This window comes from Garra rufa, chromosome 1 (assembly GCF_049309525.1).
Source record: "Garra rufa chromosome 1, GarRuf1.0, whole genome shotgun sequence".
NCBI classification, from domain to species: Eukaryota; Metazoa; Chordata; class Actinopteri; order Cypriniformes; family Cyprinidae; genus Garra; species Garra rufa.
In genome coordinates, this window is record NC_133361.1 from 37,951,687 (window position 1) to 37,966,430 (window position 14,744).

Here is a 14,744-nt window from a genome sequence, read left to right on the forward strand (position 1 = left end):
TGTAATCACTAGAAGTAGTTATTGTCTGGCTTTATGCTACTGTGCTACAGTAACTACGACCACGCTGATTTACACCTGTACACAAACTCTATACAACCCGAGACTAAATGAAACATCTAGTCCACGAAATCAAAAGGAGGACGTTGCAACATTCATTAAGCAAAGCGAATTAAAAGTTATTTTTGTTTTTTGTTTGTTATAAATAAAACAATATATTTCTGACTCTGCAATCATTGCCTAGTGACTAGCTTTATTAGCGATCAGGAGTCATTATTTATACATAAAATATAGGCCTCAGGTCATGGATCGAAATGTTTAATAGAAATCAGTAATACTATTATGTTTATTCCTTGTATGTCTAATATAGAATCTACTATAGTTAACTGTGCTTATATTAGCATTTCAATTTGAAAGAACCTTCAAAGATCTCAATCTATTAGTCTATGAAGTAGGAAACATAAGGTGTCATGTATTTGCTATTGTTCAGATCACTGTGCATTACAACGGCCACGGTGATAAAAGCTATGACAAAAACCTCAGTCCCAGTCTAAAACTGGTTAACTTTTTCATCTGTAATGATCCACTGCATGAAATTGGCTACATTTGTAGTTTAAATAAATGAATGACAATACACAGCTAAACTATACATTTAAATGCTTTGGAAGAACCTGCAGCAAAAAAGGAAAATGTGCTGCTGTGTGTAATGAGGAGCTGTTATATGAGGAGTATTTGAGGAAGCATGAATCACTGTGCATGGAATGGCCACAGTGAAATGTTTCACTGCATAAAACCCAATAAAACATGGACATTTTTGCTCAGTTGAATTACATAACTTGGTTACACATACAGTAGACATTGTCATCCTGAAATATGTACATGGATACATCTTCCAGCATGGCTAGCTGAGAAATAAAAAGCTACACATTGTATCAGTTAGGATTAAGAGAATTGTTGTCAAACATTCAACATGGCACAAACTTAACCACTGCAAAAATAATTCAATCCTAAAACAGTGTATTTGAACAATTTCTTGCAATGTGAACATATCATATACAATTTTGAAGACCATGCTGAATTTCACTTAGACTTTACGCAATATAATGATGTATACATTATTGTATGTAAGTTGATTTTACAATTAACTGTGTAGTGTTTAGTATTTTTAATAGAGCATTTTTTTTCAGTCAGTTAAAAGTACTACAACTGACTTCTTAAAGCAGTCCTCAACAAACATTTATAGTGCATATTATTAATTACTGTTTAAAATATCTATTTATAATTATTATTATAATTATTATTTATTTTGAAAGTATACCCACATTTGTTTAACTTGCTTTTCGGGCATATTACTAAATAGCAGCATTGAGAAGTCAGCATGAAAATGCAGTGATCACTGATCGTAAAGATAAATGTGTGTTCTGATAACAGGGTCTTTGATTTTGTTATGACTTGTATCTCTGTGTATACGGGGGGCACAGTATTTCAACCCATTACAAAAAGCTCAGAAGCATCTGGAAATTAATGATCACAATAGTGAATCTATAATGTGCAACATAAAAAGATTTTCCATTTCATAATTTTTCATCTTAAGACTTCATAGAGTGAAATAATAAAAGTGATCAGATTAAATTCTGTATTTATTACATATTCACTACACTTAATTATGCCACAAATGCCATTTTCCAGTTTTACACACAAAGAGTAAAATAATGGCTTTATAATAGATTTTAAATGACAACAATGTCCAACAACATTAGGTCAAACAGTGAAACATTTGACTTCATAATCATAAACCTCAATAAAACATTTTTTTTTTTTTTTTTTGCTGTTGTTGTTGATTTAATCAACTGATGTCTGGCCACTGGTTCCACATAATTAGCTTGGGTGCACAGTTACCTTTCTCATTCATATAGTTTAAATATAAGTATTTAAGTAAAGAGTATGTGTTTAATTTATCCCAGCATAAATGGGTCAGTATGAAAACGTAGTGATCCTAAAGTCACAGATAGTAAAGTCAAATAAATGTGTGTGCTCTGATAGCAGGGTCTTTGTTTTTGTTATGGACTGTCTGTCTGTGTATTCGGGGGCTGGGGCACAGTATTTCAACCCACTACAAAAAGGTCAGAAGCATCTGTAAATCAGTGATCGCAATTAGTGAATCTATAATGTGCAGCCTAAATAGATTTTTCTCTATCATCATTGTTCACCTTAATACATTATGCAGTAATTTAATAATCAAAAAGAGCAGATTAAAATCAGTGTTTTTTAGATGACCATTGGGGAAAGTTACGTTTAAATGTAATGCATTACAATATTGTGTTACTCCCTAAAAAAGTAACTAATTAAATTTTACATGGAAAGTAATGTGTTATGTTACTTTTTAAAGGTGCCATAGAATGCATTGGGAGCATATTTTAAATTGTTCTCTGATATCTACATAGAAGGTATATGGCATAGGAAAGGGCAAAAAATCTCCAGAAATGGTTTTACAGGTCCATTTACAACCCTAGAATTTGTCCCTAGAATGAAACTGTTTTTGCCTTATTTGGAAGCTTCATGAATATTAATGAGCTCTGCTCTGATTGGCTGTTTCACAGAACTGCTCGTCTCAATAGCTCACACATGGAGAAAAATATAAATATAATTAGGAGCTCTCGCCACTTTTAATATGCAGTTTGTTGAATCTGCCATTTTGAATTGTGGACATTTTAGTCTGATTACTGTGATGCATGTGCTCTGTGTAAAGTTATAATGCAGAGACACAAGTATTTACCACACAAGTTGAGCTGCTCGTCAGTGATTCTCAAGATCTGTAAATCATTCGCCATCATCAGCGCAGTTATTTCTCCAAAATTCATCATCAGCGCAGTCATCTCTCTGTTTATGTGGTAACCGTGTCCCTTGAGTGCCTCGCCTTGTACTGATGTGCTCACGTTAATGATGATTGGGCGATGCAAATGTTGGAGGCGTAACTATTAACGATCTCTGGGATGTTGCGTAACAGTCGCTGTTATGTTGGAATTGACCTATTTTTCGGTGGTCTTTTGCAAATAATAGAATTATATAAGAAGGAGGAAACGATGGTGTTTGAGACTCATGGTATGTCACGTCCATGTACTAAACTGTTATTATTTAACTATGCCAAGGTAAATTCAATTTTCCATTCTATGGCACCTTTAAATCTGGGCAGGCCTTGCTTGTTTGTTTTTTATATAAAACATTCTATTTTTAGCAAATATATGCCCTTTCAAATCAAAAAGTAATCTGAATAAGCCTCAGGCTGAAGGTAAAATAAATTCATGTCTGTACAGAAGAATGCAGGAGAACAAAGTTTAACACTTTTCAGAATTAAAGATAAATAAATAAATAAATAAATAAACAAATAAGCACAAGTAATTTTTGTTTATAAGAATGTTTGAATTGGATCATTGAAGGTCAGCAGCAAAAACAGTGGTTAATAAAATGGGATTAAATACATAAAGGATATTTGTGTTATTCAACAAATTTATGTATTGCAGGTTTGCGTCTTATTCTGAGTTTGTATTTCACTGTCCTTATCTTATTTGAGGAATACATGAATCAAATTGTGAATCTTGTGTATTAAATAAATTCACTGCACACAGACTGAAGTAGTTTAAGTCTTTGGTTCTTTTAATTGTGATGATTTGGCTCATATTTAACAAAAAAAAAACACCAATTCGCTATCTCAACAAATTAGAATATGGTGACATTCCAATCAGGTAATCAACTCAAAACACCTGCAAAGGTTTCCTGAGCCTTCAAAATGGTCTCTCAGTTTGGTTCACTGGGCAACACAGTCATGGGGAAGACTGCTGATCTGACAGTTGTCCAGAAGACAATCATTGAAACCCTTCACAAGGAGGGTAAGCCACAAACATTCATTGCCAAAGAAGCTGGCTGTTCACAGAGTGCTGTATCCAAGCATGTTAACAGAAAGTTGTGTGGAAGAAAAAAGTGTGGAAGAAAAGGATGCACAACCAACTGAGAGAACCGCAGCCTTGAGTGGCTTGTCAAGCAAAAACGATTCAAGAAGAAATGGTTGCTCCGTGGTCCAAAGTCCTCTTTTCAGGTGAGAGCAAGTTTTGTATTTTATTTGGAAACCAAGGTCCTAGAGTCTGGAGGAAGGGTGGAGAAGCTCATAGCCCAAGTTGCCAAGTTGAGTCCAGTGTTAAGTTTACACAGTCTTATGATGATTTGGGGTGCAATGTCATCTGCTGGTGTTGGTCCACTGTGTTTTTTGAAAACCAAAGTCACAGCACTTCATGCTTCCTTCTGCTGACCAGCTTTTTAAAGATGCTGATTTCATTTTCCAGCAGGATTTCCACCTCAGCAATGCCACAGACTGATCACCTCCATGCCATGTCGAGTTAAGGCAGTAATTAAAGCAAAAGGAGCCCCTACCAAGTATTGAGTGCATATACAGTAAATGAACATACTTTCCAGAAGGCCAACAATTCCAATTCCAATTTGTTGAGACGAATTGTGTGTTTTTTGTTAAATGTGAGCCAAATCATAACAATTAAAAGAACCAAAGACTTGTGCATTAAATTTATTTAATACACAAGTTTCACAATTTGAGTTGAATTATTGAAATAAATGAACTTTTCCACAACATTCTAATTTATTGAGATGCAAGTGTACTCCCGATTTATCTCAACACGATGACAGGCGACTTGTCAATCAATAAATGAGAAAAAAAGTAATTGGCGTTTCTTATTTTAAAACTTAACTCTGATATTTTTTGTAAAATAAAAAAGTAATGTGTTACTTTAGTAGTTACTGTAATCTGATGTAATTTACGTAACGCCCAACACTGTACATGACCATATAGACTACATTAAAGTATAAAACAAAATGCAATCAGTCTGTAGCCCTTTTGCAGTTTTTATTTCTTACACACACACACACACACATGTTTGTTTTTGTGAATTGTGGGGACATTCCATAGACGTAATGGTTTTTATACTGTACAAACGATATTTGCTATCACCCTACACCTTCCCTACACCTAAACCTAGCCCTCACAGGAGACTGTGCATATCTTTACATTCTCAAAAAAACGTATTCTGTATGATTTATAAGCCTTTTGAAAAGTGGGGACATGGGCAATGTCCTCATAAGTCACCCTCTCCTTGTAATACCTATGTCATACCCATGTTATTACACCAATTTGTGTCCTGATATGTCACAAAAACAAACACACACACACACACACACACACACACACACACACACACACACACACACACACACACACACACACACACACACATGTTGGGTTTACATGTTTTATGGGGACATTCCATAGGCGTAATGGTTTTTATACTGTACAAACCGTACTTTCTATTGCCCTACACCTACCCTAAACCTAAACCTAGCCCTCACAGGAGATTGTACACACTTTTACTTCCTCAAAAAAAAAAACTCATTGTGCATGATTTATAAGCCTGTTTCCTCATGGGGACCTGAGAAATGTCCCCACAAGGTCAAAATCTACTGGTATTCCTATCCTTGTGGGGACATTTGGTCCCCACAACGTGATGAATACCCGGTACACACACACACACACACACACACACAAATATTAAAAAAGGGCTTTATATATAGATATCAAATGACAATAATGTTAAACAATGTTAACAGGGAGGCCTGAATATGATAAGAAGATTCACCTTTTTTTTGTACATTGTGACAAAACAGTGTAAATTTTTGCATGTTGTAAATATTATTGCATTTAGTGTTTGTATTTGAATGCATCTTTTCCTAATATGCCATCATTATTATATTCCTGTCAAACAACAGTTTCACTTAAAATCTAATCATATTGAACTTCTTTATCAATTACATTATTAGAAAAATCACACTCAGACGCACAAAGTTCAAAAGAACCTGCAGCAAAAAGAAATTGTGCTGCTGTAAAGCATGAAGAGTATTTGAGGAAGCATGTATTACTGTGCATGGGGTGGCCACAGTGAAACATTTCACTTCATAAACCCCCATAAAACACAGACATTATTATTGTTTTTGTTGATTTAATCAACTGAATTCTGACCACTGATTCCGCATAATTTGTTAAGTTGCACAGATAATAAAGTAAAGAGTACATGTTTCAGTTATCCCAAAATAATTTAGCCATGATAACTTTTAATTTTGATACATTACTGTGTTATTTTTCTTCTACAGCACATCCTAAAGACTTTCAATGAGGTTAAGATCAGGACTCTATGGTAACCAATTTATGTATGAAAATAATTTCTCATGCTCCCTAAATGACTCTTTCACAGTTTGAGCCTGATGAATCTTGACATTGTCATCCTGGAAAACGTACATGTGTTCATCTTCCAACATCCCAGATAGCACACATACGTCTACAAGATCTCTTGATCTGGAAAGCATCTGCTGTGTACAAATGTCTGGCAAACGTCTGTAAGATGTCAGTTTTACATATATTCTAATTCATAAACATCTTAAAGACATCTAATAGACATCTATTTGACATCTGATAGGAAACATCCAATAGACATATTGCAGATTAACAAACTACGTCTTGCAGATGCAAATGCAGACGTCAAATAGACGTCTCTGAGATGTACCTGTTCTATCAGGGATGGTTGTCTGAGAAATAAAAAGCTACACACTGTATCAGTTAGAGTTATAAGAATTTTTGTCAAACATACAACATGCCAGAAACACATTAACCACTGCAAAATATTTCAGTCCTAAAATCCTAAGTATTTGATTATTTAAATGCAAAAGGTGACTTTTTTGGCCAGGCAGTGAACAAGTAAGTGTATTGTTTTCTTTCAAAAAGAGCACTTTTTTTCCGGTCAATTAAATGTAGTAGGCAATTAACACTAACTTAAAGCAGTCCTCAGATGTGTGTGATTTTTGTACACTGTGGCTATTCTGTTTAATTTGCTGTATGTTGTGAATATTACTGCATTTAGTGTGTATTTTTAACGCATCTTATGTTTTATAATCATATCATGTTGCTTTGTTTTGTGATATCAGAGCATAAATGAAACTGATATTGCTGTTTTAAACTGTGGATTGTTTATCAAACATAATTTTAACAGATCGGATAGATGCTTCCAACCAAATGCAGGTGTTTCCTGATGATACTGTCAGATTCAAACCTCTAAGCTCTTGATTGAACTGTTAAAATAACCTTATGCTTTTTTCTTCTCTAGATGCTTAATGATATTTGGTGTTTAGCAGTAGCCTTGTTATTTTATATATTTTGCATCAAAAATGTAATGTTTACTTAGTTCAAAACATACTCTACAAGCAAATTTGGACTTGAACTTGTACTTTAATCATGCAACATAATCAAAAGAATAACTCACAGGCATGTCAACGGAACTCAAACTAATCCTTTTCAGAATTAGATAGCAATAGAACACATTTCATGAGAAATCAAGATAACAGTGATAACCCATGTATTATGTATACACAATAATTGCTAATTATGAAACTGTCAGGCCTCATGGACCTGTCACAAGCTCCACTCTTCAGCACGATGTTAACTACAAAACTCCATCATAACAGAAACTTTATTAAGTTAAAAATATATACAGTCAAGTTCTCTGCAGATGTTGTTGTTGAGAATTTTGATGTATTGCTCCTTTTTCATTGTGTCACTGTGATTAGGTTCTCTGGTCCACCGGCTGAAAAACACCCCCAAAACATTAGGTTCCCACCACCATGTTTGACAGTGGACCACATTTTTCACCTGTTGAGTTGATTAAAACAGCTGTTTCCAATGAATCAGGGTAATTAGTATGCTTTAGAACAGCTTGTTTGGAATGGTATAGAACTTTGGACTTTCCCATAGACTGTGACAGTTTGCAAAGGGTATTATTAATTTTGGACATACCACTTTGTTCAAATATAAATAAAAGCTTAGTATACTGAGTATACTGTTGTGGATGACAGAGCCAGGAGATCATATGGCAGGGTGGCACGAAAGAAGCTTTTTTTGTTTTGCTATACAAAAACACATTTGGAAGAGTATATCTGATATCTTCTTGCAAATGGTGCTATGGTTTGATAAGACCAAAAATGACCTTTTTGGATTGCACTCCAAGCACTATGTTTGGCGAAAAGCAAACACAGCACATGACCCAAAACACACTATACCTACTGTGAAGCATGGTGGTGGCAGCATTATATATTATGTCTTCAGCTGGGACTGGGTGATTGGTCAGGATTAAAGGGAAAATGGATGCTGCCAAGTACATCCAAATTCTTGAGAAAAACCTGCATTCCTTTGCTAGACAGTTGAAGATGGGCAGGTCATTCACCGTTTAAAACACGACAATGACCCTAAACATACTGCCAAAACAACAACGAAGGATGTGAAGGTGAATGTCCTTGAGTGGCCAAGTAAGAGCCCTGACTTAAATCCAATCAAAAATCTGTGTATTTGAAGAGAGCAGTCCATTACTGCTCACCACATATTTTCACTGAATTTGAGCAATTCTGTAAGAAAGAATGGGCAAATATTCCCCAGTCAAGGTGTGCAAAGCTAGTACAGACATATCCAAAAAGACTGATGGCAGTAAATTAAGCAAGTATTAAATCAAGGGCTGATAACTTTTCCAACACTATTATTCTAGTTTTTTTTTTTTTTTTGGTTTTTATTAATTTGTAAAATTTTTAATTTTTAAACCCAAAATTGTAAATTAGGCTGGAAAAGTTATTTGGAATGGGCTTTGATTTCAGGCTGTATGACAAATAGAGTAACTATTTCAATTGCACTGTATAAACGGGGTGTAACAAGAACTCAAAAGTTATACTAACGTGAAAGTACAATTGTACTCAATTTCTGGCCAAAAACATATTTGTGTAAAAATAAAGAATACAGTTACAAACAAAGAAGTTAGAAATACAATTTTTAAATGTTTTTAAAAAGTAAAAGTACCCCAGCAATATTATGCAAGTAGCCATCAGGGGCATAAGAGTTTTGAGGGCTCTAAACAGGAAGCCCCGGGGGGTCCCCCTCAGTAGAAATTTCCATTAGTGGAAATCGCTCTGCCCCGTGGGACCCCGTGGTTTGCATGTTGCCTAAACACGCAACTGGTACACTGTAAAAATTAATGTAATTTTAACTGTAAAATATCGTGAAAACGTTACAGAAAAAACTGTTAATAGGTTTATTATAGGCACTATATATACATATATATTATATATGTATATATATTATTTCACATGACTACATTGTGTGATGTTGTGGTTTTACAAAAGTTTGATAGCACAAGTATGTAAATAAATGGTTTCTTTAAAGAGTGTCTTAAAAAACTACTTCCTTCTGCCACTGATTCAAATCTGAGGTTGACAGTTTAACGGATGAGCCCAAGCCTTTATTGCTAAATAGAAAACATCACTTCAGAACTAGTTAAAAAAGAATGTTTTGCTGCTTCGAAGAAGTGACCAGCTTATTGTATTATGTAGAGTATTATGAGAGAGAGATGGACTGAGCAAGTGTCACCTGCATCTGATACAGCATTCATTCTTCAGCCCAGTCTACTCACAATAAAACATCAGTTTGAATGCCCGCTGTGGAAAGAGATGTCTTTGCAGTATGGTTACTTTCAGCTGATAAGAGGATTTCCCATGATAATGGTGTTGCTGAAACTAAAAATAATGTCATTGTTTACATCCTAGATTCAGTCCCTTTTCATTAAAAAGCTTTTATATCTCAATGACAGGAAGTAACAGTTTGTTTGTATGCATGTAGGCCTATGAATGTATGAATGACGATAAATGATGCAAAATCATTTATGTATATCAAAGTTTTTTTTTGGTTTTTTTATTATTAGCAAACATCGGCACTTAGGTAAAGTAAGGACAGATGCAGGAAAGGTTTAGTTGGTTATTACTATAGCCTAAAATGGTTTCACTTTTTAATATCAGTGTCTTCATGTTTTGTATAGTATAGAACATTAGTGATATATCTTTAGTGCAAATTATATTTCTGACCTATACTGAAGGACAGCTATACAGAAAGGCAGACTGAAGAGATGTTTTCACTGAATCTTTAAAAGTAAGGTAAAATAACAGATGCGGAGTTTGAGTTTGATCACATTAACATTGCTTCTTCTTGTTGGTTTTTGGTTAGTAACTCAAAGGCACCAGTCACTGTGTCTATTACTTTGACTACTGGGGGAAAGGAACCAAAGTCACCGTTTCCTCAGGTAAGAAATTGTTGATACTTTCTGCTATTCCATTTTTATTTAATTTCGAAGGTCAGGTAAGTGGTCTTGTGGCAAAATAACATGCAGGCGTATTTACAATTTTTATATTTGCTAATAATCGAAAGGGGACGTCGGTAAACGGTATCGAGTTAAACTCTCAGATTAAAGAAGGTGCGCACTAAAAGGTCTCCAAGCTAGTCGCTTTAGTCCTATGGCAAGACAGCGTAGATGTAGCCTACTAGGGTTATGGTATGGCTCTTATCGTAAATCTTCTTGTTGTGACGCTGCCTTTGACTACTGGGGAAAGGGCACAACGGTGACTGTAACATCAGGTAAGAAGTTAGATTTTGTTTAGTTACAGTCAAACAACTAAAACTGCATGTTTAGTAACAGACTTTTTAGTCCACTGGTTAAAAAAGAGAGAGAAAAACATAATGGATAATGTTGCATTTAATTATGAAATAAATAGGATTGTAGCTGGGTTTGCTGATAATAAATAAATAAATAAATAATCATTAGTGTTTTTGCGCACTGAAGAAATCAAAAGTATCACTGTGACTACGAAGCCTTTGACTACTGGGGAAAAGGCACCTCGGTCACAGTGACATCTGGTAAGAAGTAAATTTAAATCTTTCATGAACGCTGAAATATGTTTTAAATATAATAATACAACTAAATCGACAGACCGCTTGTCCATTTCGCAAGAATAAACCTTAGACAGAATCAAAAGAATAAATAGTCGCATTTGTGGGTTTGGGTAATAAATTAAAATGACTTGTCATACGAGTGAATTGTTGTACAATATCAGTGGGTAAAACTGTCAGTGTGACTATGCTTTTGACTACTGGGGGAAAGGAACGTCTGTCACAGTGACATCTGGTAAGAAATCAAATTTAATTTTTTCATAAACGTTGACATATGTTATAAATATAATAATAAAAACTAAATGTACAGACCGCGTGTCCGTTTTGCAAGAATACACCTTAGAGTGAAGTAAACGGATAAATGGTCGAATTTGTGGGTTAAGATAATAACTTAAAATGACTTGTCATACGAGCGTACATAATAGCTATTTTTGTACAATATCCATGGGTAAAACTGTCATTGTGACAATGCTTTTGACTACTGGGGGAAAGGAACCATGGTCACTGTCTCGTCAGGTAAGAAAAGCTTACTAAAACAAAATCTGATTTAGTACGAAAAAGTGTTACCTGTAATTTGTCAAAAGCTGTTTTTATATTTAAGCAAAATGTATATGGCGATTTACTCTTCGATTAGAACAATTAAAGTCGTGACATGTCTTTAGAGTTTAGCTAGAAACGCAAAGATTCACATTAATTATGCATAATTACATTTTAAATAATTTGATGAGTACACGCATTCAGATAAAACAAATCGGCTGCAGGTCATTTAACAGTCTGCATTTTTATACTGCGCTGTAACATTAAAAGAATATTGTGTAACTGGGCTTTCGACTACTGGGGAAGCGGCACCAAAGTCACCGTAACAAACAGTAAGATTGTTTTATTAATTTGCAATGACAGTTGTATCGTAAAAAATAAGACAAAATGTCACATTAACGTGTTAGCCTATTATGTAAAGTTTTCTTATTATGTCTCAGTTGTCTAGTAATTGTTGTTAGAATATTGGTTATTTCTTTAGAAAATGTAAAATACTACCTCATTTTTTAATATTGTTTTGTTGTATAGCTACTAAAAAACGAACCAAAATCAATAACAGTAGTTATTGTTAAACGACTATTTTAACTGTTCATTCTTCTCGCAAATGTCTTAATCTGGGCAAATATTAGAAGCTGAAAAGGCTAAATATAACTAAATAACTAGACTGCAATGTGGCTACTGCATTTTTCTATAGCAGTTTTACACTGCTATGGCCATTACATGTTTTTTTTTTAAATAATATATTGCATTCCGCTGTTAAAAAGAAAATACAGTTCAGCTGTACTAAATAAATAAAAAATAGGCTAGGTAAAACGCTGGCGTATAGGTCCATACCCAACCGATATTTAATAGGCCTAAATATTTGCAATCACAAATTGACTTAATTATCCCTTTTTCGAATAATTCAGTTTAAAGTTACAATATTGTTATTGTTACAAATTTTCGAAATTTTGGGATTGTATTTAATTTGTTTGTAGGTTAAATTTATCATACATTTTAATTCCTGCTATAGCCACCGACTACGACTTTCAACTAAAATAAAACTCCTAATTTACTGCAAATGCATTGGGTACAATTGGGGATGTAGAATATGGTCATGCAGAATGTTCTTTATAAGTACTAATAAACAACCAATATATTAATAATAGGTATGCTAATAAGCAACTAGTTAATAGTGAGAATTTAACTTAAACATTTCATACCTTGTGTACTGATTTATTTGAAACAAAATGGAAAGCAATTTCGCAGTCGAAAATTGCAGTAAACTATATATATAATTTATATGTATAACTTTATTTATTACAGAATCCAAGAAAAAAAAATATTTCACCCTGTTCTCGAGATTTTGTTTTATTATGCGGCTCATCGAAATACTTCTGTTTGGTCAATCGCGGCATTCAGCGTCTAAAACTTTAACATAGCAGTTTTCAAGGGCAACCCTAATTTTTTGCTCATCCGAGAAACCTGTTTGAAAAAAGCTGAGCTCCCCGGTCTCCACAATTTCAACCAATATAGGCACAATATAGGCTACTGATCATTCCACTTTGACGCGTAAAACCAGTTAAACTCTATCATTTTGTTTTATGTTATAGTCTATTTAATTGTTTAAGTTTTGTTATATTTTCTTCATTAATTCAACCAGTTATTAATTTGAGATGTAGCATAGCTCTCTAATGGGTCTAAAAGTGTTGCATATCTACATTACGTTGTTTATGTTGTCTAAGAACAATGTAATGTCTCTACAGCTCAAGCATCTGCGCCCAAGTCAATCTTCGCTATGTCTCAGTGTACTCCTGGTTCTGAGGAGTACCTTACCATCGGCTGTTTGGCAAGAGGTTTCTCACCTGCGGACTCGCTTACATTTACATGGAAGGATTCTGACAACAAAGATTTGAGTGATTTCGTACAGTATCCGGCGTTCGGACCGGAAGGAGACTACACCAAAATCAGCCATAGGCGCGTGGAAAAAAGCGAGTGGGATTCTCAAAAACCTTTCACATGCGAAGCTACAAATTCTCAAGGCACACAGAAAGCTACCGTCGTCCGACCATGTAAGTTACATTTTTTTTTAATTCGAACATTTTACATGAGCTAATTAATGTGTAACTGTATCCTGCGGTTGGGTTAAGATTATGTTGTTGTTTCTTTGTGGAGATTCATGTTTGAATGGAAAGTTTAGCTGTTATGTCTGTGGATGTCAAGCAGTTGTCCTTTATCAAAGTCTGATTTCAGTCAATGTTTAGCCTATTCCAGGTTAAAGCTACAAATATAGCAAGTTTAAAAATGCTAGAAAAGCATATAATAGGCTACATGATTTCTTTATTCAGTGAAATTCAGGAATACTTTAGGGCATACCAAACTACAAGAAGATCAACAACAAAAACATTTTAAATATAAACATACAACATTTAACACTGAAGTTCAAACTCAAGAGCATCTTATTTGCTTGCTTAAAAAGGCATGTTGCACTATTTTCTTTTGCTTTTCATGTCCTCTTTGCTTTCTCCTGTATGTTGCCAGCCCCACCGCGAGATCAGCCTGCAACTCTGTACTTAACAGTACCTACAAAAGCGGGGTTAGACAATGGAACAGCAACCTTCATGTGTGTAGCCCAGCGGTTTTCGCCTAAAGCATACGCGTTTAAGTGGTTTCAGGATGGTAAAGATTTGACAGATGCGATAGACACATATGAAAAAAGTGAGAAGAATGGCTCAGTAACCGAATATAGCGTCACAAGCATTTTGCAAATCACTGCCGAACAATGGAAGCCTAACAGCAAAGTTAAGTGCCATTTCGAGCACAAGATGGGAAATGAAGAAAAGGAGGTTGAATATCCAGGTATGTTTTCTCTTAAGAACTGTGAATTTAAAAAAAATAGAAGTATTTCTTTTATTTGCAGTTTTTTTATTCGTATATTTTTAAGTCTCCCCAAATTTGTCTGCTATTTGTAGCCAACCAAGACTGCATCGACAATACTGATATAAAGCCCAATATAGTGCCTCCCTCCACTGAAGACATGCTGAAAAATAGAGAAGGAGCGCTGAAGTGCAAAGCTTCGGCAGGAAATCCAGGATTCACCAAAATAACAATAAAAGCAAATAATAACGTCATTGCTTACCAATCAGAAGAATATTTAAAAACCAAAAATACTGTGGAACTTGATGCCCCTATAGGCTATGAAGAATGGAGCAACGGCACTATATTTACATGCACTGTTGAACACAAAGACCTAGCAGTACCCAAGGAGACAACCTTCAGGAGAGAAAATGGTATGTGTTTTTCTTTTTGTAAAACAGCATGCAGTTCATGCTTTCACAAGCTCTCTTAATTTACATGTTGATATAGA

General features: G+C 34.6%; 1 protein-coding gene across 1 annotated transcript in view; it reads left to right on the forward strand.

Moving 5' to 3' along the window:
• Positions 1-14,744, forward strand: part of ighd (immunoglobulin heavy constant delta) — a 157,922-nt gene that overhangs the window by 136,029 nt on the left and 7,149 nt on the right. Inside the window, exons 5-6 of the mRNA XM_073832539.1 lie at positions 13,919-14,257; positions 14,350-14,667. Of these exons, the coding sequence (XP_073688640.1) occupies positions 13,919-14,257; positions 14,350-14,667 (657 nt within the window). The remainder of the gene's footprint in view (positions 1-13,918; positions 14,258-14,349; positions 14,668-14,744) is intronic.